Here is a 25,998-nt window from a genome sequence, read left to right as displayed (position 1 = left end):
CTTGTCTTGTTCCTGATCTTAGAGAAAATGCTTTCAGCTTTTCACCATTGAGTATGATGTAGGTTTGTTGTATACAGCCTTTATTATGCTGAGGTATGTACATACATACAATGGAATATTATTCCATTAAAAAGAATGAAATAATGCCATGCCATTTGCAGCAACATGAATGGACTTGGAGATTATCATACTAAATGAAGTAAGTCAGACAGAGAAAGGCAAATATATGATACGGCTTATATGTGGAGTCTTAAAAAAATGATACAAATGAACTTATTTACACACAAAAAACAGATTCACAGACTTAGAGAACAGACTGTTTATCAGAGAAAAGAGTTGGGGGAAGGGATAGATTAGGAATTTGGGATTGACATGTACATACAGCTATATTTAAAATAAAATGCTTTTCTGTAAAAAAAAAAAAATAAAGTTTTTCAAACAGTTAAAAAAAAAAAAAAAAGCTCCCATCAAGCCTCCTTGTGAAGGAAAAAGGGAAGAAAGGAAGTCTAGTGCTCTGACCTGCAATGGGGACAGTGATCCTTCAGGTACACATGTCCAGGACAGCCGGGCCATCAGTCTAGAAGAATTTGGTACCTGCTGCAGGCTGGAGCAGAGAAGCCAATGTCAGACCATCCTGAAGAGGGGTGTGCCTCCTTGCTGGAGCCCTTCTACATCCTGCCCCAGTGCCACTCCTCAGTGCCAGGAGTCTTATAATGCTGGCAAGTGAGTTCCTGCCAGAATCCAGCTTGACCAACAAGTTGTTAACTGAAACTTCCACAGCCCACCTCCAGATAGTGAGTCTTAGGTGGGGCCCAGAAATCAGTATTTTAAAGATGCTCCCCAGGTGATTCTGATGCAGGTAATTATGCAAGGCTTTGATAAAACATTTGAAGTGCAATCCATTCCATGAACTGTTTCTTCCTGGAATTGCTTATCATAATACTAGAACGATAAAAGAACTTGGGGAAGATTATTGAGTCAATGACAGAATTTGCACAAACCTAGTGGCTCAGCAGTAAATAATCCACCTGCAATGCAGGAGATGCCGGTTCAATCCCTGGGTTGGGAAGATCCCCTGGAGAAGGAAATGGCAATCCACTCCAATATTCTTGCCTGAAAAAATTGCATGGACAGAGGAGCCTGGTGGGCTACAGTCCATGGGGTTGCAAAACAGCTGGACACAATTTAGTGACTAAACAACAACTGGCTCCTTAGCAAAAATCAATCAGAAAATCAATTAAATAAAAGATCAATTAAATATTGAAACATGATGTATCACAAGTATGTGTGGATATCAGAAGGAAAAGATAGTCTTTATTCTGCAGGGAAAATATAATTTCTAATATTTATATAGTAGCCATTCTACTTTAAGTGTATTTATAAAGTTTTTACCTTTCAAGTTTTTTTTCCCCCACATTATCGATTGGGGATGGGATGAAGGAACTGTTCCCTTAGATCTGTTTCCTGTATTACTTTTTGCAATTTACACATATTCTGAGTCTTCTGAACCAGTAGGACAGGCCTGCCAGGAGCCTTCAGGGAGAGATCATCCCACAAAAGACAAAACTTCAGTTTTTTAGACTTAAAGCAGAAACTCTGACTGTAGAGTGGCATCTTTTACTCAAATTTGAACTCTAGTCCAATTCCCAAAATGGACTCATCATGTCTGACTCCTAGGGATGAGGTATCCTGTGGTTGAAATTGGATGGGACTATTGCTAAGAATTCTGCATCACACTGTGGCCCATGCAATCCTGGAACAGCCCCCAAGTGGTTGTTGTTTTTTAGTTGCTAAGTCATGTCTGACTCTTTGCGACCCCCTGGGCTATAACCCGCCAGGCTCCTCTGTCCATAGGACTTTTCAGGCAAGAATACTAGAGTGGGTTGCCATTTCCTTCTCCAGGGGATCTTCCCGACCAAGGGATCGAACCTGTCTCCTGCATTAGAGGCGGATTCTTTACCCCTCAGGCCACCTGGGAAGTCCTCCCACTGTGTTAAGCATCGTTATAAAGCAGAGAGAGATTCAGAAGACAAGAGTAGGGATTCAACCCACTGGGGACACCAGGAAACTCAGTGGGGTTTTGGCACTGGCGGACTCCAGTGCCTAGCAGGCATGGCAGGACCCAGGGAAACCAGGGGTGGAGCTCAACAGCAGAGGCCTGGCATGGAAGACCCCACCTCCCTGCCTATTGGACTTGTTCCTGAGCACAGGTTAAGTCACACTAGGACCCTCCCTCAAAACTGATGTTCTACAATGGGTTGGGGTTCTATATGCCTAGGTGGGAACAAGAGCCCACCAAGTACAGCTCAGTCACCTCATTTCTTCCCCACAGCAGCCCTGGGAGATAAGTGTTTTCCCATGAAAAGATCAAGTCTTAAGCAAGTGTATCTGTAATAATTGCCAGTTTTATTCCTCTGGCTAAGAGATCCAGAGGTATTTCGAGGTTTACATTTTTTTAATAGTTCTTTTATCAAGAGTTTAAGTGCCCCCATTGCCCTTATAAGCTGGTTGCAAATTATTTGATTGACTCTTAATTAATAAAAAAACTTTAATTCTCTTTGTGTGTGTGATGTGTTCATTAAAAAATACATATAAGCAAAAAAAAAAAGCACACAGAAACAAGCACAGTTAGATTTCTGATATATGCATGTATGTATACACACGCGCGCACACACACAATTTGAGACTTTCTCCTACATATGTGAGCTGGTACTAAATATGCTGCTTTGTAACCTGTTATGTTTTACTTTACAATATGAAATGAACATATTTTCATGCATATGTGCGAAATTTCCCAATCGAAAAATAGACCTAGAGAATGTGTCAAAATACAAAATGCAGATGCTGAAAACAAGGAAACTATACCTAAAACAAAACTCCACCAGATGATTAAAAATAAAGCAAAAGTCACAGATAGATCAGGAAATGCTAACAGAAAGCTGGGGCAAGATTTTAATATCAGAAAAAAAGAAGAATTCAAGGCCTAAAGCACACGGGATAAGGACGGCTGCGTGAATGTCTTTGCTTCCAATGCATCATCACAAACTTGTTTCTTACTCTTCTTATCTCTTCCCTAAGCCTTTCCAACTCATCTGCTCCTCTTATCATTTCTTCAGGGTCCAAATGCCTAACGGGAGTGTCCTCTTTATATCCCTGACCAGGCTGAGTCAGCCCTCCTCTAAGGTTTCCTTCTGCTTCCTGGCTTACACCTTCTTCAGAAGGTTGAGGATTTCCTTCTGCCTCCTGTGGTACAGCTTCCAAAGGGCGGTCTTCCTCAGCCTTTGGCATGTTCTGTGGTTTTCTTTCATTTTCTCCACAAGACTTTTGCATGTTGAGTATTTTTCGATTTCCTTTTTGAATAAATTAACCCTGGAAAACAAGGGAACAGAACAACTAGATGCCAGGCAAATGAACCAGCAGCTAGAGTATGGGTTTCCATAGAGACAGGCTTCTTCTCATTTAGGTCTCCTAACTGTCAAAGTTTTCCAACTAGAAAAGGCTAGATCCTCAGGCTCCGAACTCCCCTGGCTCCGCCCCTCTCTCCCCCTCCTCACCCTCCCCCTCCCGCTCCAGCTCCATCTTCTCTCCTCGCGCTCCAGCCCACCATTTCCCAGCAGGCCCTGCTACAGGCCTCTCCTAGCACCGAAACAGGAGCAGGGAGCAGCGAGAAGCGCGGAAGCAATTAACCCCTCCCTCGCCTCCGATCTCCAACACTCCCGCCCTTTTAGGCTTTCCCAAGCCATTCCAACCTCCTACCTCTCACCTGAGACCGGCTGGTCCAGTCTCTGGCCTCCCCTCCGCCTTCCACATCTCTCCAGTCTCCCCCTTCCCCCGCCCCATTTCCGCTGCAGGCTCTGCACAGGCCTCTGGCGCTTCATCCGGATGGGGAGAGGCTGCAGTGACCCCGGGATGGGCTTCGGTGTCATCCGCACTCACCCCCCCACCCCCACCCCCAGGAACAGGAGGCAACTACACCTTTGCACTGACCTGCAGGGATCCAGGGAATTTTCCTCCCTCTTCCCTCAGTCGATTTGGGTCGCTCCCCAAAGACCAAGAGTCCTGCAGACCGACAAGACTGCTCGGTGAGGAGGTCAGTACCTGAATCACGGGTCCCTTTAACGATTCTAGGCCTTGTTCGTCTAAAAGTTTCCCCACGTCCTCATCGTCGCGATCCTTTTAAGGCAACCCCGCCCTCCCTCCCCGGTGCCCACCGGTTCCCTTCAGGCAGAGAGTGAGCGACTCAAGTTGTTCCTAAATTGTTTCTGTGTCTCTCTTGGGATCCTCAGTTAGCTATCCTTCTCCTTCTCCACCCTCAAACTGCCCAAAATTCCCCGCACAAAAATGGAAGTTTAGCGGAACCGTGGTGTTAGGAAAGTGGTACCGGCTACGCTCGGTTTCTGCTATCTGACTTCTAGACCCCAGCGTCCCGAAGGCAGCGCCCGGCTTTATACTGACCTGAAAGGATCCCGGGCACTTTTCTTCTCCAGCTATAGGGAGCTGCTCCTGGGAAACAGGCCCTGGACTATAAGGACTTCTGCACACGTCGACTCCTGGTCACGTGAGGGCCGCGTCATCAATGAGCTCGAGTCCTCGGTTACTCCTCCCATTTAACACTGCAGCCCGCCCCCTGCGTTCCCTCCATTTGATGCTGTCAATCTTTTCTTTCATATTTGCCAATCAGAGACAATAAAACTGGTATCTTCTTCCTGCAGTTTCTATTCGCCTTTCTCGGGTTACCAGGGCGAATCAGCCTCTCGGGGTGAATAGACAATTTCTCCTTCTTTGGGGAATCATCTCTTTCTCCTGCTTCCAATTTCACCTCCTCTCTTCCCCCCAATATCCTACAGTCCACCATTTCCCTTGGAGTCCTGTCTAGCATTAAAATGGGCGAAGGTGGTAGATCGGGGCGAGAGGGCGACTAGAAAAGAATCTGGGAGTGAGAGTGTGGGATTTTTTTTACTAGTTCTCTTAAATAGTTTTCTGCTTTAATGTTTTAAACAATAAGCTTACTCTTTAAAAATGATGTTTAAAAAAGAAATGCCACATAAGCAATATTTGACACAATATGGAAGACAAATTAGTTACATCAATTTTTAAGACTTTGGAAAAGTTTTCTGATAGCTGCAAATGAAATGACAGTTTTCAAAACATATTGATGTGTTAGAAAATGTTTTTTTTAATCTTATTAAAACAGCGCCTTTTAAAACTGACGCCAAATTAACCGGTGGGAAGAGGCCCAGTTTTCTCTTGTTAGCAGCTTTATGTAAGTAATCCACTAGTTTTTCTCTTTCTGGTTAAACTCACGTTGTAAAGTGTTAAATGTCTGACCGTTTGTGAGGACTGCTGCATGGCTTCTGGTTGTTTTAAGTTGAGGCTTCAGGCTTCCTCTTCTTACGGCCTCTGTAGAATCCAGCGTTTTGCTAATCAGATTAATATATAGAAAACCCTCCTTTCCATGGAGTCTACTTTAATTTGAAACTCAAAAAAAAATGTGTTGGAAAATAACTCTCACACACTCTTGGAGTACAGAAAGGAGAGAGTTCCTGGTGAGTTCTGACAGTTTGGTGTGAGGCTTTGTGGAATTTTCATTCATGCAGGCTGCTCTTGAGGTATTCTGGTATCAGTTTGTTCCACAAACAACATACGTAATTGTTATAATCGGAAAGCAGAGAGAACATCATTGCTGTAAAAATATTGGTTAAAAGAGGAAACTGATATTCTTGCAACCCAGCACCCACTGGTACTTGGAGGTATGTTGGTACCAGGAATGGCAGTCTGGCCAGTGGAGCCTGCTGGAGGGTCAGGGAAAGAGGCAAAGAGGGGTCTCTTATCTACCGTGGTCATGGTGGGATGTGGTAGCCAAAGACAGAGCCCACCACAGAGAAAGCAGGGTTGGAAGAAGTATTTTTGTTGTTTTTATGTTTCACAATTTATATTTAAGCTTGATTATTTATTCCACAGTTGAGGGATACATTTCCTAGTATTCAAGGGAGAGTATTTAATATAAATATAGCTATTGAATTATAAAGAGGTAACCATTACCACAAAATATTTCCCTTATATTTAATGGGGGAAATTTATATTTTAAAAAAATTATCATATAGTGAAATTAACGTTGTTTAGGGTGTATAGTTCTATGAAATTTAAGAAATGTATATATTTGTGGAAGTACCACCATAGTCAGGATACAGTTCATTCACCCCCCAAAAAAACCTAGTGCAGTTATACTTTACCCACTTCCATGAACTTTGGCAACCTCTCATCTATCATTTTCTCTTTTTCAGAATGTTATATAAATGAAATCTATAATATGTCACATTTAGAGACAGGCTTCATTCACTCAGCATAATGCCCTAGAGATTCATCATTTAAGCTGTTTCATGTACTAATAACCCATTTTTTCCTTTTACTGAGTAGTATTTTGTATAAATATGTTCCAGTTTATTTGTCCATTTACCCTCAGTAGGACATTTTTATTCTTCCCAGTTTTGAGTAATAATGAAAAGAGTTGCTGTAAACATTTGTGTACAGGGTTAGGCCGTGATTGCTTCAAACCAGACTGTTAGGGTAACCTTTTCTCTGACCTGTCTACCTTCATACCTCCTTATCCCTTCTCAATTTACTTTGCACATTTTTGTCAAATTAAATTCACTCTTCCTTATTTTCAACTTGTCATTCTCCTGCTCAAAGGCTCTGGATGGCAACCCATCTGTCAAGTATATCCTGCTTTTCTCATCCTGACCTTCACTGTTGATCAGAATTGAGCCACACTTGTCATCTACTTTTCTGCCCCATCCAAAAGGAACTCTCATTCACTGTGCCCAAGTGTGCTTTCTTCTCTCTCTTTGTCCTTGCACCCCATTTTGTTCCTCCTGATTGCACTCCTCTTCCTCCTAGATCCTGGTCCTGCTCATTCTTAGGGACCTAGCTCCATCACCGAGCCTCTAAAAAGCCTCCCCAGCTGTAAGTGAGCTCTCACTCCCCTGTCAATGCTGCACATAGGGTCTGAACCCCTCATATTACCCTCAGCAAAGGTTGCCTTGTATCTTTCCCCTTTCCTGTGTATTAGTGTGTATGTTGGGTGGGGTTATCGAACCAGGCAAATATTCAGATGTGGGTTGCTAATGGGGAGTAGGGGCAGGCTCCAGCTCTCAAGCTGCTTAAGTGGCTGTTGGGATTTTAAACAGTGCATCTCCCAGAAATTTCAGAGATTCAGAAGGAGCTGTATGCCAATTGGCTCACAGACGAACCTTCCCTGCTTGCCCAAAACTGGAGCAGAAATTTCACTGTCTCCTCCTCTGTTTATTCTGCTTATGGTTAGTCAGAACAACACTAACACCATTTTTATGGAGCTACTGACAGAGGATATTGCCCTGTTTTCCTAAATAGTCATAAGAGAGATCAGTCAGCTCACTGGTGCACACCTGACCAAGAGCCAGATGGTACATGCCTACACCTTCATCTTTGTCCCTGAGCAATTTCAGTACATCAATAGAGCACTCAGCTACTTTTATTTTTTTTAATTAGTTTATTTTAATTGGAAGGTAATTACAATATTGTGGTGGGTTTTGCCATACTTTGACAAGAATCAGCCACAAGTGTACATGTGTCCCGCCCCACCCCCTGTCCTGAACCCCCCTCCCACCTCCCTCCCCATCCCATCCCTCTGGGTTGTCCCACTGCACCAGCTTTGAGTGCCCTGCGTCCAAAAATCTATTCTTTACATCTGTGTCTCTTTTGCTGTCTTGGCATATAGGGTCGTCGTTACCATCTTCCTAAATTCCATCAGTTCAGTTCAGTCGCTCAGTCGTGTCCGACTCTGTGTGACCCCATGAATCGCAGCACGCCAGGCCTCCCTGTCCATCACCAACTCCCAAAGTTCACTCAAACTCATATCCATTGAGTTGATGATGCCATCCAGCCATCTCATCCTGGGTCGTCCCCTTCTCCTACTGCCCCCAATCCCTCCCAGCATCAGAGTCTTTTCCAATGAGTCAACTCTTCACATGAGGTGGCCAAAGTACTGGAGTCTCAGCTTTAGCATCATTCCTTCCAAAGAAATCCCAGGGCTGATGTCCTTCAGAATGGACTGGTTGGATCTTCTTGCAGTCCAAGGGACTCGCAAGAATCTTCTCCAACACCACAGTTCAAAAGCATCAATTCTTCAGCACTCAGCTTTCTTCACAGTCCAACTCTCACATCCATGCATGACTACTGGAAAAACCATAGCCTTGACTAGACGGACCTTTGCTGGCAAAGTAATGTCTCTGCTTTTGAATATGCTATCGAGGTTGGTCATAACCTTCCTTCCAAGGAGTAAGTGTCTTTTAATTTCATGGCTGCAATCACCATCTGCTGTGATTTTGGAGCCCCCCAAAATAAAGTCTGACACTGTTTCCACTGTTTCCCCATCTATTTCCCATGAAGTGATGGGACCAGATGCCATGATCTTAGTTTTCTGAATGTTGAACTTTAAGCTAAACTTTTTCACTCTCCTCTTTCACTTTCATCAAGAGGCTTTTTAGTTCCTCTTCGCCTTCTGCCATAAGGGTGGTGTCATCTGCATATCTGAGGTTATTGCTATTTCTCCCGGCAATCTTGATTCCAGCTTGTGTTTCTTCCAGTCCAGCGTTTCTCATGATGTACTCTGCATATAAGTTAAATAAGCAAGGTGACAATATACAGCCTTGACGTACTCCTTTTCCTATTTGGAACCAGTCTGTTGTTCCATGTCCAGTTCTAACTGTTGCTTCCTGACCTATAGATGCATTAATATACTGTATTGGTGTTTTTCTTTCTGACTTACTTCACTCTGTATAATAGGGTCCAGATTCATCCACCTCATTAGAACTGACTCAAATGTGTTCTTTTTTATAGCTGAGTAATATTCCATTGTGTATATTACCATAACTTTCTTACCCATTCGTCTGCCAATGGATATCCAGGTTGCTTCCATTTCCTAGCTATTGTAAACAGTGCTGTGATAAACATGGGGTATACGTGTCTCTTTCAATTCTGGTTTCCTCGGTGTGTATGCCCAGCAGTGCAATTGCTGGGTCATATGACAGTTCTATTTCCAGTTTTTTAAGGAATCTGCACACTGTTCTCCATAGTGGCTGTACTAGTTTGCAGCCCAACAACAGTGTAAGAGGGTTCCCTGTTCTCCCCACCCTCTCCAGCATTTGTTGTTTGTAGACTTTTTGATAGCAGCCATTCTGACCAGCGTGAGATGGTACCTCCTTGTGGTTTTGATTTTAATTTCTCTGATAATGAGTGATATTGAGCATCTTTTCATGTGTTTGTTAGCCATCTGTATGTCTTATTTGGAGAAATGTCTGTTTAGTTCTTTGGCTCATATTTTGATTGGGTCATTTATTTTTCTGGAATTGAGTTGCATGAGCTGCTTGCATATTTTGGAGATAATTCTTTGTCAGTTGCTTTGTTTGCTATTATTTTCTCCCATTGTGAAGGCTGCCTTTTCACCTTGCTTATAGGCTCCTTCATTGTGCAAAAGTTTTGAAGTTTAATTAGGTCCCATTTGTTTATTTTTGCTTTTATTTCCATTACTCTGGGAGGTGGATCATAGCGGATCCTGCTGTGATTTATGTCAGAGAGTGTTTTGCCTATGTTCTCCTCTAGGAGTTTTATAGTTTCTGGTCTTTAATCCATTTTGAGTTTATTTTTGAGTATGGTGTTAGAAAGTGTTCTAGTTTCATTCTTTTACAGGTGGTTGACCAGTTTCCCCAGCATCACTTGTTAAAGAGATTGTCTTTTCTCTATTATATATTTTTGCTTCAGCTACTTTTAAATTAAGTTAATCACAGTAGCTTTTAAATGTAAGATTTTTGGAAACAAGAGCATTATAGTCAATTAAGAACTATTTTTAAAAAGGAAAGAAGAGGAGGTACACATTGATTTTAAATAATGAAGACGTGAGTTCTGGAGAGTAGACACCCTGCCCCTCTGACCCAATCAATATTCTGTTTTTGTGTACCAAGAGAGCCCTAGGGATAGCTCCAAAGTCCACAACCTTTCAAGTGGTGTGAGGGGAGGAGAAAGGAGCTCTTAAACAGCCCTATGACATCTAGAATATTATTTTCTATGCTCCCTTTAGAAGTTATTTTCTGAAGCTCTGAATTCAACAACTCCTGCATATTTCTTATTGTTCTTTCAAAGCTTATCCCACAGAAGAGCTTGAGATGGCTGTTTCTCTCCCTCGTTTCTCTGGTACGCTGTCTGTGGCTTGAAAACATCCCTCCCGATATGGCTGAATCTGCTGCAGATCCAAAGGTCTGGCTTCAGAGCATGGACTGAAGTAGCTGCCATCTGAGATGATAAACCCTCTGGAATGGAAGTAGACCCAACACATTTCACCGCTTTGCTCAGCTGAGCATGAATCCACTCATGTTCTGATGTGAGTGGTGCACACAGTGCCCAAGCAGACTTCTACTTAGATTGTATGTCTCTGCTTCAGAAGTGAGTGAAAGTGAAGTCGCTCAGTCGTGTCCGACTCTTTGCGACCCCATGGACTGCAGCCTATCAGGCTCCTCCGTCCATGAGATTCTCTAGGCAAGAATACTGGAGTGGATTGACTTTTCCTTCTCCAGGGGATTTTCCCAACCCAGGGATTGAACCCAGGTCTCCCACATTGCAGGCAGACGCTTTAACCTCTGAGCCATGAGGGAAGCCCTGCTTCAGAAAGTAAACTCAAAACAACAACAACAACAAAAACCCAGAAAGTAAAGTCATCTACCATCCCTCCTGTCACTGTGTTCCTTCACTTTTGGGAATTGGGCATGCATAAGTTTCACAAGGTCCAAAAACTCTCCAAAACAGACATTTGCTACATCCAAGCAAATGAACATAATTTGAAGTGCAACTTTCATCTCTTCCAGATAATTCTGCCCTCCTTCCTGAACTCTCAGCTAAATGTTGCACACATTGTAGATTATTGTAGTCAAGAGTTTCTAGTTATCAAGGGCATAGTGTTGATGAGTTACTGTGAACCTGAAATGCTGTATCATAGCCACTGCCATTTCATATGTCCCCATGGTCTCTGTGTTGGCCACAGTCCTAGGAATCCTTGAGTTGGTCTGCTTAGACTTTCCTACTACGTGACAGAATGCTCAAGACTCACCTCAACTGGATTCTTGAGATTGCTTTGCGTAAACTGTGAGGTTCATGTCTATGTGGAGCATGTTGCTGGGTTGCAGGGAGGCACATGTCAGCTGTACTACAGCTTAGACCAGGCAACTTTTTCCTGTGGCAAAAAACAGAGTTGCTGGGGAGACAGTGTTATTGCTGCTCTCCGGGTGCTTTTAAAAATTAACTTTATAGTGGAAAGAAAGTCTTTTTGCTGACCTCTTGATTCTGCTTAGTTGCCTGTGCAACTTTATCCTTGAGGCATTCTATTTACCTATCCTAAGGCTTTCCCCCTGGTTTTTTGACTTTCTACTTTGAATCCCTTATTTATCTGTAAGTCCATTAGAACAAAAAACCTTATCTGGTTCAACTTTGTAACCATTCCAGTGATGAAAGTTCAAGGTGACAGAAATGATTTAAACTTTCACTCAGAAGAGAACGGTTAAAGAAATGATCCATACTGTGGAAGTTGTGCAGAAATTAAAAGTAATGAAATATTGCACATGCAGTAACAGCAGATGATATTGAAGTCGTATTTTTGAGTGTATAAAGTGGCAGAACAGTATTTAGAGAGTACTCTTCCACACACAAACACATAGTGCATATATATATATATATATATATATATATATATATATATGCATGCAATGAATTTATTAAGTAGTTCTAATTTTCTGGTATAATCATGGAATAATTTTATTTTTTCCAGTAATTGCTGTCAGCTGTGGTCTGTCAAATCTTCCCTTTCTCACTGAATAATGAATTTGTTCAATTATGTTTCAGTTTGTTTTCTCAACTATTCAATCACTTTCATTCGTTAAGAGAGTTTTGTTTTGGGTTCTTGAAACTCAGTCTGGTTTATTTTTTAAACTTTTTGTGTTGAAATAATTTGAGTTCTAAAGAAGTATTTGAAAGGTAGTACAAAGCATTTCTGTAAACACTTCATCCTGCTTTGCCTAATAATTGTTGTACATTTATAAAAAAACAAATGAACATTTGTGTACTACTATTAACTAAATTACAGAATTATTCCGATTTCTCCAGGTTTTTCACTACTATCCTTTTCTTGTCCCAGGATTCAATCCAGGACACAATGTTGCATTTGGTTAATATGTCTCTTTATTCTATGAGAGTTTCTCAGTCTTTCCTTGTTTTTCATAACCTTGATGCTTCTAAAGAGTGAGATATTTTGTAAAATGGTCCTCAATTTGGATTTGTCTTATGTTTTCTTGTAATTACAGTGGCTGTTATTAATCTGGGGAAAGTGTCCTTTTTTATCACAATGTCAGGGTTACATGACATCAGCATGACTGATCACTGGTGAGGTTAACTTTGATCGTTTGATTAAGATGACTGCTGGGTTTCTCCACTTGTAAAATTACTGTTTTTCTCTTTTCGTATTCTGTTTGTTTAGAAGCAAGTTACTAAGTCTAGCCCATATTAGAGAGGAAGGGAATTAAACTCTACCTCCTGGAGGGAGGAACATCAAAGAATTTGTGGATATGTCTGAAAACAACCACAGTAATTGATAAATATATGGGGTCAGATAACTTGAGACTGTGCAAACATTCTGTGGATTTGTAAAAATTATTACTGTGACGTTCTGAGGGTAACTTTTCATATCCCTCATTTCCTTCTACATTTAATATTTGAAATTATTATGTAAGAAAGATACCCCCCATTTATTTAGTCGTACAATTATTCATTCCTATCAGTGTGACACATGGATTTTTAAGTCTTCAGGGTTATGACACAATACAATCATTTGGGGGTTTTTTGCCCAAATTTTCTAGCCTTGGCAATTGGGAGCTCTTTCAGGTTGGCATAGCTTTATCCTTTTTCTGCTTCCTTGCTTTCTGGTACTATGAAATCTTCCAGATTCATCTGGCTTTATCCTTTTCCCAGCCCAATAATCAGCCATTTCTCTCAGGAGTCTTGGTTAATTTTATTGGATAATCATATTCAGTAATTAAGATCTGAGTGCAGGGTGTTCTGGTTGCTACTTGGGTGTCATTGCTTCTCAAATTTCTCAGCTGATAGAGCAAGGAGATGCATATCAAACTGTATATATACAATCTCTACATTTATTTATCATGTATATCTATAGCTATTTGTATCTCTATAGATACAAATGATATAAAGACACACACAAGTTCATACTAATACATGTGACTGTAATCCAGTACCACACATATCCATTTAGCTTTCTCTCTTATTTTTTATTTTTAATTTCTATCTCTGACAGTGAGAAACCTGGTTCTCCTTTATGCATAATTTATTTACTTATTTAATTAACTCTAGTATATAGTTCGGAGAAGGCAATGGCACCCCACTCCAGTACTCTTGCCTGGAAAATCCCATGGACGGAGGAGCCTGGTAGGCTGCAGTCCATGGGGTCGCTAAGAGTCGGACACGACTGAGCGACTTCACTTTCACTTTTCACTTTCAAGCATTGGAGAAGGAAATGGCAACCCACTCCAGTGTTCTTGCCTGGAGAATCCCAGGGACAGGGGAGCCTGGTGGGCTGCCGTCTATGGGTCGCACAGAGTCGGACACGACTGAAGCGACTTAGCAGCAGCAGCAGCAGCAGCAGTATGTGATTAAATTAGTTTCAGAATTTCTATCATGCACCCCTGTGAGAAACAAATTTCCCTACCAGAACATAGCATTTCTGTATAGTTCTTTTTGTCAGCCATAGAAGTTTTGTTGGAGTCCTGGTTACACACTGGATATTGAGAGAAACAACAATCTGATAAAATAGAAAGGATATAAGTAATTCAGCTAGTAACATTGACAAGGACATAGTACACCATGGAGACACAAAGCAGAAAAATTTGGAAACAAAGAGCAAATTAAAAACAATGATTAGTGTAACTAGCTGTAATTCAGTTGATATAAGTGACCAAAGGAACCATAACTGATTTAATGAGCCATCCACAGTACCAGCCCTGTGTACTTAGACATGCATGGCTTAATCTTTGAGATAAGCATATGCTACTGGCAGGATCAGCCAGGTAAACAGAAAAAGATAAATGTTTCAATTCTGTTTACAATGGTAATAATTTACCAAATTACTGTAAGTCATAATTAGTGTAAGGGAAAGGTTTTCCTTACCCTTGGAAAGACACAGAATTAAGTCAGTAATTTTTCAGACAGAAACCATAAATATTATAAGCATATTCACCAGTTCACACAGTCCTATGTAACTAATCCCTTCTGTTGACAGGTTATAAAGCCATTAGATTTCCCATTCTTCAGTTTCTTATCAGTTCAGGATAATGGTCTGAATATAAGAGACTTGTATTTATCCCAGAAGTCCTTTTTATAAATCTTGCAGAGGAAGCATTTTTGCAATGGCATCATAGTGAAACTGTAACTCTATAATGACAAAAGACTTAAGGAGGCACATTTAAATCTGATTATAATGCAATTGACAAAACAACTTGGTTACTGCTGGGACATATAACACTTTCAGATAATAGCTAGAAGTATGATTGATAATTTTACCAGGATGTATCAGAGTTTTAGGAGCTCCATATAATCTCTAGAATACCTGTAGCATTTACCATACAATATAACATAAGAAGACTTATTACTCTTTTGACAACACTTCACATGTAATCTAACATACCAAGTGAAATTAGCTAATTTAGTATCTCTCTCTGGGGTGTTTCAGGGGGCCCTTTGAAGCATCCCAAAGTTAGCTAAAGGTCAAAGGAACTTCCTTATAATTTGACTTGGGAACTTTTGTCAAAAAATACCAAAAAGCTTTTAAATACAACAGGATCATAGGTCACTGTGAAACAATACTTATTTAACTAAAGTCACAAAACTAAAGTCACAAAATGATTAAAAGAAAACAAATATGGGTCACCTGAGGGCACAGAAGCTCATATAATCTGTTATCAAAAAGGAGCACTTCTAACAGAGAGATCAAATTCTAGTCTTGTGTTAACTTACTTATCAAAATACATTTACTTAGTTAACTTCAATCTAAATTTCATTAATCCTGACCATGCATAAAACTTTCTCAGTAAAATGTAGTTCTGTTCCTTATACCTTCCTAACCAAAAACACATACTGAAATATTATTTTCAGTAGCTCTAATTATATATTTAATTTAGAATCCCTGACTCTTGAAAACCTTGATTTCTAGTGAAAACCAAGAGGCAAGTAATAGTTATTAAAATCCAGAGAGACTATTTTAGATGATTTTTAAAACATAATTATTCTTATAGAGTTTACCTAAAAGCTCTTATTTTGTTTATATTTACTTTAAAGTTTCAACATATCAAGTTATTTTTCTTGCTGACAAATTTGCAACAGAGAACAAGATTTCATTTAATTAGTATTAAATCTAAATGCAGTTAAAGTATTATACTTAATGTTGGTGACTTTGAAGATAGATCTATATTAATTGGAACAACAAATTTAAATGTAAATGCCAGGTATTAATTTAATATTGAACATTTCCCAGTTCAAGTGAAACAAACTCATTTAGCTTAATTTTTCTTATACTTAGAATTGTTTGGATTGTAAGCACTTACTTTTCTTTAAGCCCACTGAACAGAGCTCATCCACAAGTCAACCTTAACAATGTTATCCAAAGACAGAGACACATGCAAACACAGAAGCAAACAGAGAGACCTCATAGTTCTCATTTCACAATTTCAGCCCTGAGTCAGGTACAGAAATGTGAAACCCATCAGTTTATAAAAGTGGTTGGATTAAAGTTAGGTTTCTGGAAGATGGAACAAATCAAGCTCACTTGTCTGGATGGCCAAATATTTACAGAAACACAGTTGGAATTTCTGTTTACCCTTAACAAATCAGTTTCTAAATTACTTAACCATCTTTTCAAATTTTGCATTTTAAAAGTATGGCAAAGATGAGGGTTCCTGAGAAGATCAGATAGGACATTTGCATCTCCATGATACAGGGAAGTTTCTCCTAGAATAACTTTGTTTCCTCTATGTTTAATACTTACAAGCCTCTTCAAATAAATAGGGAAGGTTTGGGGAGTGATATCTGTTAGAAAATCAATCAACTTGTTCCCCACTGTCAGTTACCCAGGACACCTGTGGGGAAATTAGAATTGGACACCTCAAGTCCATCCAAGGCCTTAGATGGTGATGCTAAGCCAGGGCCCTATGCTTTGGGGATGAACATAGAAACTTCTCTTTGATTTTCATGGGTAGGGGAAATAGGAGGTGGTGAAAAGAATGAATATGTTGGTGGCATGGCGAGGGGCAGTTGGAAAAACTGCCAGTGCAGCCTGTTCAGCCAGCGGGGAAGCTAAATAGGCTAGAGGGGGTTTTAAGTTTTGAAATAATATGTCTTCACTCTCATTTCCTCTCTCTTCTCCTTGTAGAACAGGTTCTCCCTTGGGTTTCCTTTCAGATTGATATACCATAAGGGGGCAACCCTCTGATATCTTCTCCTGATGAAATAGCATAAAAATGTCTACCTGTAGATTCTCATCTCCTTTGCCTGCTCGTTTGCAAAACAATTCTAATTGCAAGATCATATAATACTTGGGTGACCCACTCAGGGACCATCACTCTTGATCTTAACATATCTCATATATGTCCCATATATTTGGGATAGATGAAATATTTCCCATTTTTATAAGTTTGATAATACCAAAACACACAAAAATGCAAATTCCAATACAAAAGTGTCAAACAAATTCTAGCATCAATGCACACAAAACTAAAAACCAATGAACTAGTTCCCAACGAACTGGTTCTAAATCAGGTAGAGTCCAACAATAATTTCCCTCTCCCACAAGGTACCCCAATCAAACAAACTGACTTGTCCCATAAAGGAAAAGACCAAATTGAAGGGGGAATATGGTCCCAGTGTGCATACTGGAGCAACTTATTCTACAAAATCAAGTTGGTCAACTCTCAGAAGTTTGTCGGTTCCTTGCTTCAACTGCCCAGTACCACTTCAGGGAATTTTGAAGGGAAGATCCTCAGGACAAATGGTCCCAGCAGCTGCTAGGGTCTTGCCCCAATATTCCCTGATCAGGGCCAGCTAGCCTCAAGCAGCAAAGCTCCTGGCTGGCTCAGCCGCCCTTGTTCCTAAGTCCAAGCTCGCTCTGCTCACCGCCTAATGACAGACCAATAATTTGGGAGACAAGGTGTTTAGGCAAGGAATAATGACTTTATTTGGAAAGCAAGCAGATCAAGGTAGGTGATACACATCAAGGTAGGTGATTTGTCTGCTAGTAGCTAGCAAACTTTGAGAAACACTATACATCCAACGTTAGAATTATTTAGCAATGGATTATGGTATAACCCCTCTCGCTATGTTCCTTTTGGATTGGCAAGTTTCAGTTGCTAAAGAATGAAATTACATGCTCAAGGCATTGTATTCAATCAGGGACAGAACTGGGTCAAGAATTGAGGTGTTCTGACTCAGTAATTAATGTATTGATTTTTAAAGCTTTTATTATGTGTTATAGGTACCCAAATGAGTAAGATAAAATCTTTATTTTGAAAAGAGCAAGTCTAGTAGGCTAATTATAGTGCCTGAAAAATGCATTAATTAAGATTTTGCAGGGACTTCCCTGGTGGTCCAGTGGTAAAGAATCTGCTTGCCAATGAAGGGGACACAGGTTCAATCCCTGGTCCGGGAAGATCCCAGATACCACAGAGCAACTAAGCCTGTGAGCCACAACTACTGAGCCTGTGCACCTAGAGCCTGTGCCCTGCAACAAGAGAAGCCACCATAATGAGAAGCTCATGCACCACACTAGAGAGAAGCCCCCACTCTCCGCAACTAGAGAAAGTCTGTGTACAGCAACAAAGACCCCGTATAGTAAAAAATAAATAGATAAATTCAAAAAGAAAGATTTTGCAAAGCATTTTTTCACATTTCATGTCAGCATTCATAAAACTATAATGTGAGAAGTTGCGTCCAACTCTTTATGACCCCGAGGACTATGCAGGCCATGGAATTCCCCAGGCTATCATACAGGAGTGGGTACCATTCCTTTCTCCAGGGGATCTTCCCAACCCAGGGATCAAACCCAGGTCTCCTGTATTGTAAGAGGATTCTTTACCGACTGAGCCACCAGGGAAGGCCAAGAATACTGGAGTGGGTAGCCTATCTCTTCTCCAGCAGATCTTCCTGACCCAGGAATCAAACTGGGGTCCCCTGCACTGCAGGTGGATTCTTTACCAGCTAAGTGAGAATTTGAAGATGTTCAAGCGGGATTTAGAAAAGGCAGAAGAACCAGACATCAAATTGCCAATATCTGTTGGATCATAGAAAAAGCAAGAGAATTCCAGAAAAACATCTATTTCTGCCCCATTGACTATGCTAAAGCCTTTGACTGTGTGGATCACAACAAACTATGGAAAACTCTTCAAGAGATGGGAATACCAGACCACCTGACCTGCCTCTTGAGAAATCTGTATGCAGGTCAGGAAGCAACAGTTAGAACCGGACATGGAACAATGGACTGGTTCCAAATTGAGGAAGGAGTAAGTCAAGGCTGTATATTGTCACTCTGCTTATTTAACTTCTATGCAGAGTACATCATGAGAAATGACAGGCTGGATGAAGCACAAGCTGGATTTAAGTTGCTGGGAGAAATATCCATAACCTCAGATATGCAGATGACACCACCCTTATGGTAGAAAGTAAAGAGGAACTAAAGAGCCTCTTGATGAAAGTGAAAGTGGACAGTGAAAAAGTTGGCTTAAAGCTCAACATTCAGAAAATGAACATCATGGCAACCGGTCCCATCACTTCATGGCAAATAGATGGGGAAGCAATGGAAACTGTGTCAGACTTTATTTTCTTGGGCTCCAAAATCACTGCAGGTGATGACTGCAGCCATGAAATTAAAAGGCACTTGATCCTTGGAAGAAAAGCTATGACCAACCTAGACAGCATATTTAAAAGCAGAGACATTACTTTGCCAGCAAAGATCCTTATAGTCAAAGCTATGGTTTTTCCGGTAGTCATGTGTGGATATGAGAGCTGGACCATAAAGAAGGCTGAGTGCTGAAGAACTGATGCTTCTTCAGTTTTGAACTATGTTGTTGGAAAAGACTCTTGAGAGTCCCTTGGACTGCAGGGAGATCAAACCAGTCAATCCTAAAGCAAATCAGTCCTAAATATTCATTGGAAGGACTGATGCTGAAGCTGAAGCTCTGATATTTTGGCCACCTGAGGTGAAGAACTGACTCATGATCCTGATGCTAGGAAAGATTGAGGGCATTAGGAGAAGGGGATGAGAGAGGATGAAATGGTTGTATGGTATCACCGACTCGATAGACATGAGTTTGAGCAAGCTCTGGGAGTTGGTGCTGGACAGGGAAGCCTGGTGTGCTTCAGTCCATGGGGTTGCAAAGTCAGACATGACTGAGTGAATGAACTGAACTGAATGTGAGAAGAGGGACTTTCTCCTTAGTTCAGTAGGGAACATGAGTGTGTGTACACGTTTAGTTGCTTCAGTTGTGTCTGACTCATTGCAGCCCTATAGACTTTAGCCCACCAGACTCCTTTGTCCATGTGAATTATTTAGGCGAGAATACTGGAGTGGGTTGTCATGCCCTTATCCAGGGGATCTTCCCAACCCAGGGATCAAACCCATGTCTCGTATGTCTTCTGCACTGGCAGGTGGATTATTTACCACTAGCACCATCTGGGAAGCCAGTAGGGAACATAGTGGGGTATAACTCACTAGAGACTCTAGAGAAATCAAAGGAGCTGTGTTACCTTGAGGAGTTCACTGCTCCAGCAGCAGTGGGGCACTTAAGAGAATACAGGACCCATGAGAAGAGGTAGAGTGTGCTTCAGGAACAGCATTACCCAGGGCAGAGTGGCACCCACCTCTCAGCTGTCTGAATTTTTTATGGACACACTTGAGACCTCACCCAGCCCTCTCCCAAACATCTGATGGAGTTCTGGCCTTGCTAGTGCAGGGGAGAGCATAGGAGCCAGCCCAACACAGCTTACACAGTCAGTGTATCATCTGATCTTTTCCATAGCCCTGGAAGGCAAGTTTTATCCCCAATTCACAGATCACAAGACTGTTTTCTACAGCAGTGAATCTGTAATAACTGCCAAGTTGATTCTTCCAGCTTCAAATCCCAGAGATAATGTGTTTCACACATCATTTCACATCCTGACAACAATAATTTTAAGTGTATCCCCTACTTTCATAAACTCACTAAGCAGTTATTTTGATTGCTTTGTATACACTTTCCTATTTTTAAAATCTTTTATTATTTTATGACAAACAGTAATCTGTGTTCTTTAGTGGGGAAAGTACAGATGAAAAGATCATCTCCTCTACCGACACAACCCGGAGAATCTTCAGTGTGTGGGGGAATCTTCTGTCGTCCTGTTCGTTTTTCTTTTTGCCTTCCGGGGCACATAATCTTCAGCAGGGCGCTTTGCGGCAGCGTGAGACTGGCTCCCTGGCTCTGCCTGGGATTCCCGCTTGCCCTCCCTGAGTGGATTTCTCTCAGCTTCGGACTTGCCCTGCTTTTCTTGCTTCCCCTCACCGGCTGGTTGTCTCTCATTGTCTGGTTTCCTCTCATTCTGGACCTCTGGTTCCCGTTCTGACTTCCTCTCCACTTCCAGCTTTTCTTTCTCAGTTGACTGTCCTTCATTTTCAGACTGTACTTCATCCTCTGGCTTTCCCTCATTGCCTACATTTCCTTTATTTTCCAGCTTTCCTTCATTTTCTCTGTAGACCTTCTCCATGTTGAGGTTTGCCCTCCTTTGCCTGTTAGGAGACAGAATGGAGACAAAGTAGACAGGATTTAGGTGGCGAAATACAGGTCCTGCTAAATAGTTGCCTCTATGATTTAGGATCTTTATCAGCCTATCCCAACTTTCAGGTGCACTCCTGCCCGTATATTTTCTCCTTTCTTGCCCTGTGTCTGCAAGGTTGGCACACACGTTTATATGAGCCCGCCTTGCAGACACTTGTGTAAGTAATTCTCCCATTTAAGTGTGCTATGCTGACAAGTCCATAAGAGCAGATTTGTCCCTAAACTTTGCTCTGGTCTTGACTATGCCCATAACAGTTTTAACCTGGTGGCCCCAATTTAGACTGACCTGCAAGAATTCTGTCCAGTTTCTTTTTCCTCTTGTCTACAGTTGTAAGACTTCTAGAACTGCAGATACAACTGAACAATGGCCAGTTCTCAGATTTCAGAGATACTCTGATATCTTCAAGGGCTTCATGGATACCATGCCTACCAACTCTCACTTCCTTGTTCTCCCCTCTGTCCTCACCAACAATAAAACACCATGCTCCCTTAGGGTCCTGACAAAGGCCATGCATTCTGAGGCTGGAATAGGGAGTCTTGGAGGAGGGGTGGCAGATAGTGGCCTCCCCAACTTCTCTCAAGCTTTCCAGGGGTTCTGGGGCAGTTGCCCTCTCCCACTGACCTGCACTGATACTTCCGGTCTTTCCTTTCCTTGTCTGGGTTGGCGCCTACAGCCACAGACCTGAAGATCTATAGAGACAGGAGACAGATGATGAATGAGGGATTGAGAAGTGAATGACTGGCAAGGGGATACTGATTCTTTTCCCTTGCATGCATGCTCAGTTGCTTCAGTCATGTCTGACTCTTTGTGACCCTATGGACTGTAGCCCACCAGGCTCTTCTGTCCATGGGATTTCTCAGACAAGAGTACTGGAGTGGGTTATCATGTACCCCTCCAGGGGATCTTCCCAACCAAGCATTGCAGGTAGATTCTTTACCACTGAGCCACCGGGGAAACTGATTCTTTTCCCACTGCTTGTCAAAACTTTCCCAGCTCCTACCATCCCCTTGCCCTTTCCCCTGCTTCACTGTTCCCCCTCTACAGTCCCTCCCTAACAGCCTCCGTTTTTCTTTTTGCCATGAGAAATGGCAGAGAAAGATTTTTTCCAAAGTATTTCTATGTTTCCCAATCTTCCTTCCAAGTTTCTATCTCACTTTTTCTTGTGGGGTTCAGGGCATTAATGTTCAGAAGACAGAGTGAGCTGTGCTCAGGTCTCTGCCCTCCAAACCCCCACGCCTGGACACCCAGATAGAATGAACCCATCAGTCATTCTGAAAAATGGTGATGGTAGAGTCATGGAGCTGGGAAGAAATGTCCAGAGCATTCCTGCCACACCCTCCCTCTCTGCAGACACAGAAAACCACATTTTCCTGCAATTCAAGAGATAAATTATTTCCAAACTCAGTTAAAATTTTGGTCCATGTTACCTCCTCGTGACTCTTCCTAGTTCAGAAGCCTCTCCTGCCCTATAGGGAGCTGCTTTCCAGACTGAACCTCTGTCCCCCTCCTCTTTAGCACCCCTCCCCCTCTCCTTACCCTTATTCCCCTCTCCCTCCCTTCCAAAATGGATCAAATATGAAGAAGAACAGACTCGGATCCTTGGCAAAGGGGTTTGCCTCCCCATTCTGGGTTCCCAGGTTTTGTCCTCTTCCCTCCATCCTGGAAGGATCACACCATTTCCTCTCCATCCCCCTCCCCTGGCCTTCTCCCTCCTCAAATGTCCCTGATAAACTGCCTCCTAGGAGATCCCAACCGGTACCCATTCTCATCTTCTGGTCCTTCTCTGTCTCCTCCCACGGAGTCCTCTGTCTCTTGCACCAAATAGATAAACATCAGGGAAGGGGTAGAGAGAATCCAGTCCTGAACCTGCTCTGGTCTTTGCCTTTTGCACCCCCCCCCACCCTAGGGGTCCACAAGCAGCAGTGATTTTGTGATCATTCCAGGGAGATGCTTCCTTCTCAAATTTCTTGCTCCCATAAAGTGAAAGTCACTCAGTCACCCACGAGTCTCTTCTCTATGGGCTTCTCCAGGCAAGAATATTGGAGTGGGTAGCCATTCCCTTCTCCAGGGGATCTTCTCAACCCATGTCTCCTGCATTACAGGCAGAATCTTTACCGTCTGAACCACCAGGGAACCCTAAGAATACTGGAGTGGGTAGCCTGTCCCTTCTCCAGAGGAGCTTCCTGACCCAGGAATTGAGCCGGGGCCTCCTGCATTGCAGGCAGATTCTTTACCAGCTGAGCTACCAGGGAAGCCTTGTTGCCATAAGCCAGTACTTCACTAGGGAATAAGTGATACCTGGACCTCTCCCCCAACACTCACACAGTTTTCTGCGCCAAAATGAAAAGGGGTGGGAGAATGAATAGGGGAGCATCTGGAAAGCAGACTGGATCCTGCGTAGCCTCTCTTTCTGTTACTATCCCTACCTCAAGTCTCCCCCTCCCCTGCTCTGGCTGGTACCAACTTGTGACCTGTGGGGCTCTTGGGCAGTTGTCCCCTCTAACCTTCAATCTGAAATCTATCTTCCTCCACAGAAATAGGGAAATGATACCTGGAGGAGAGGGACTTCTGCAGGCGTCAGCTCTGGATCACAGGAAGGAGTGTCACCAGTGGGCTCGGATCCCTAGCTCTCCTCCCTCCTGCAATAAGCGTGTCAGAAGTCAGCCCAGTTCCTCCCTTCACTTGCCCACTCCCAGCTCACCCTCCTTCAGTCCCTTTCCCTCACTGCCTGAGGCCCTGTCCCTCATTTTGGTCGTGACTAATCCCAGAGGTCAAATGGGGCCCCTGCTCCTGTGGTATGTGTTTGTGCTGCCTTATCAGATGACATATCTTCTCCCAGGGCTACTGGCCCCACTGGTACATTTCTGAGGAATTTCTTTCTCTCCTTTGATCTCAAAGCGCCTGTCCTCTCCTACTTCTCTACTGTGACCCTGATTGTTACTCTGTCTTCACATAATAAGTACTGGGTGGATTGGCATGTAGAGAAGCAGGTAGTTGAAACGGCGATTTTCTTTTCTTCTAAATAATTTTCTTTCAGTTTTATTTAATGTATTCCTCACAGCATGAGTTATTCTTATAAGTTAAATAAAGCTCTTTTCATTTGGGAAAAAGAACATGTTCAACATAGAGGAAAAAACCAAGGTCCCCGAATTCTGAGAGCAAGTTTCTAATATTTTTACTATATAGAAAGTGGATTTGATTGGCTACATATAAAATATTTTTTTTTTAGTTTTCATAAATGTCATGTTCTGCTGAAAAGTCCATGTATTTAATGTTCCCAAACAATAGCTGAGTGCTAAGTGCACTTGCTGGTATGTGATGCCTAACACAAGATCAGTCTTGAAAATCTGGCCTAAGGCTATTTCATTCAGAGGTTTAACCATGCATAAAGGCAGCTGAGCATTTGAGGGGTGCCGAACAGGATCTGATCTTCCCTGCCTTACCTGACTGTTGCTTACTCCAAAAATATACATGGAGAGGTGACCAAGATGGTGACTTCAATAAATGCTTTTGGCTCCTCCCCTCCCTCCCCCAAATTCCCACAGAGATTACTCAATTCCAGCAGAGGCAGGAATGCTGTTCTGACAATTGGAGACCAAAACAGATCCCTTCTAGACCCCTGCAGCAGAGGGGTTCCATAAGGCCTGTAGAAGTGATTGTTGTGGGGAAAGCTTCCATACCTGCTTGTTGTCTGCCATTATTCCCAGCGCCCAAGTGAAAATTTCCTTGATTCTGTCTATCTGCTGCCTACCACCTAGCTAGGGAGATACAGCCTGCTGGGTCTTTCAACTCTATTATCTTTACCTCCAGGGCATCTTGGAGGAGCCTAGCGAACCAGCAGAGTTGCTGCCTGCTAGTCCACAACTGCCCTGGCATGCTTTCAGCCACATTTAGACCAGTATCAGAATTCTAAGGAATTCTGACAAGCCAACCATACTGATTGACTGGACCAGGTGTTTTCAACTGAGGGAGTCTATGAACCACCTGAAATAATAGGCAAGGTTGCATATGTTTAAAAGGTAGTACAATTTAACTTCTATGCAGAGTACATCATGAGAAACGCTGGGCTGGAAGAAACACAAGCTGAAATCAAGATTCCTGGGAGAAATATCAATAACCTCAGATATGCAGATGACACCACCCTTATGGCAGAAAGTGAAGAGGAACTAAAAAGCCTCTTGATGAAAGTGAAAGAGGAGAGCGAAAAAGTTGGCTTAAAGCTCAACATTCAGAAAACGAAGATCATGGCATCTGGTCCCATCACTTCATGGAAAATAGATGGGGAAACAGTGGCAACAGTGTCAGACTTTATTTTGGGGGGCTCCAAAATCACTGCAGATGGTGACTGCAGCCATGAAATTAAAAGACGCTTACTCCTTAGAAGAAAAGTTATGACCAACCTAGATAGCATATTCAAAAGCAGAGATATTACTTTGCCAGCAAAGGTCCATCTAGTCAAGGCTATGGTTTTTCCAGTGGTCATATGGATGTGAGAGTTGGACTGTGAGGAAAGCTGAGTGTCGAAGAATTGATGCTTTTGAACTGTGGTGTTGGAAAAGACTCTTGAGAGTCCCTTGGACTGCAAGGAGATCCAATCAGTCCATTCTAAAAGAGATCAGTCCTGGGTGTTCATTGGAAGGAATGATGCTGAAGCTGAAACTCCAATACTTTGGCCACCTCATGCGAAGAGTTGACTCATTGGAAAAGACTCTGATGCTGGGAGGGATTGGGGGCAGGAGGAGAAGGGAACAACAGTGGATGAGATGGCTGGATGGTATCACTGATGAGATGGCTGTGAGTTTGAGTGAACTCCGGGAGTTGGTGATGGACAGGGAGGCCTGGCGTGCTACGATTCATGGGGTCACAAAGAGTCGGACACGACTGAGCGACTGAACTGAACTGAACTGAACTGAAAGTATGTAGACTTATGAAAAGAAGATCTGTATCCTAGGAACCTCAGAAATCCTGAGACATGAGCTGGTTGACATCATGAAGAAGCAGGAGCTATGAGGTCAAGAAAAGGCAGCGGAGAAGCAGCTACTTGGGAATGAGACC

At 42.3% G+C, this 25,998-nt stretch overlaps 2 protein-coding genes across 4 annotated transcripts; both read right to left on the bottom strand.

Annotated features, from left to right (window-relative positions):
* Positions 1 to 2,385: 2,385 nt before the first annotated feature.
* Positions 2,386 to 4,499, bottom strand: TCEAL8 (transcription elongation factor A like 8). Of its 2 annotated transcripts, XM_004022453.6 has the most exons (3): positions 4,456 to 4,499; positions 3,988 to 4,059; positions 2,386 to 3,369 (listed from the first exon to the last, which is right to left on the bottom strand). In XM_004022453.6, the coding sequence occupies exon 3, from the start codon at positions 3,328 to 3,330 to the stop codon at positions 2,977 to 2,979; it is 354 nt and encodes a 117-aa protein (XP_004022502.1). In that variant the 5' UTR covers positions 3,331 to 3,369; positions 3,988 to 4,059; positions 4,456 to 4,499; the 3' UTR covers positions 2,386 to 2,976. The 2 variants fall into 2 exon arrangements, with proteins under 2 accessions (XP_004022502.1, XP_004022503.1); XM_004022454.5 differs by lacking the exon at positions 3,988 to 4,059.
* Positions 4,500 to 17,290: 12,791 nt separating this feature from the next.
* On the bottom strand, positions 17,291 to 23,645 carry LOC105605633 (transcription elongation factor A protein-like 5). Of its 2 annotated transcripts, XM_012107615.4 has the most exons (3): positions 23,495 to 23,645; positions 21,565 to 21,632; positions 17,291 to 20,893 (listed from the first exon to the last, which is right to left on the bottom strand). In XM_012107615.4, the coding sequence occupies exon 3, from the start codon at positions 20,869 to 20,871 to the stop codon at positions 20,479 to 20,481; it is 393 nt and encodes a 130-aa protein (XP_011963005.1). In that variant the 5' UTR covers positions 20,872 to 20,893; positions 21,565 to 21,632; positions 23,495 to 23,645; the 3' UTR covers positions 17,291 to 20,478. The 2 variants fall into 2 exon arrangements, with proteins under 2 accessions (XP_011963005.1, XP_011963006.1); XM_012107616.4 differs by lacking the exon at positions 21,565 to 21,632.
* Between the last annotated feature and the right edge of the window lie 2,353 nt (positions 23,646 to 25,998).

This window comes from Ovis aries, chromosome X, assembly GCF_016772045.2.
Source record: "Ovis aries strain OAR_USU_Benz2616 breed Rambouillet chromosome X, ARS-UI_Ramb_v3.0, whole genome shotgun sequence".
Lineage (NCBI taxonomy): Eukaryota > Metazoa > Chordata > Mammalia > Artiodactyla > Bovidae > Ovis > Ovis aries.
This window is presented reverse-complemented; position numbering and strand designations above follow the sequence as displayed.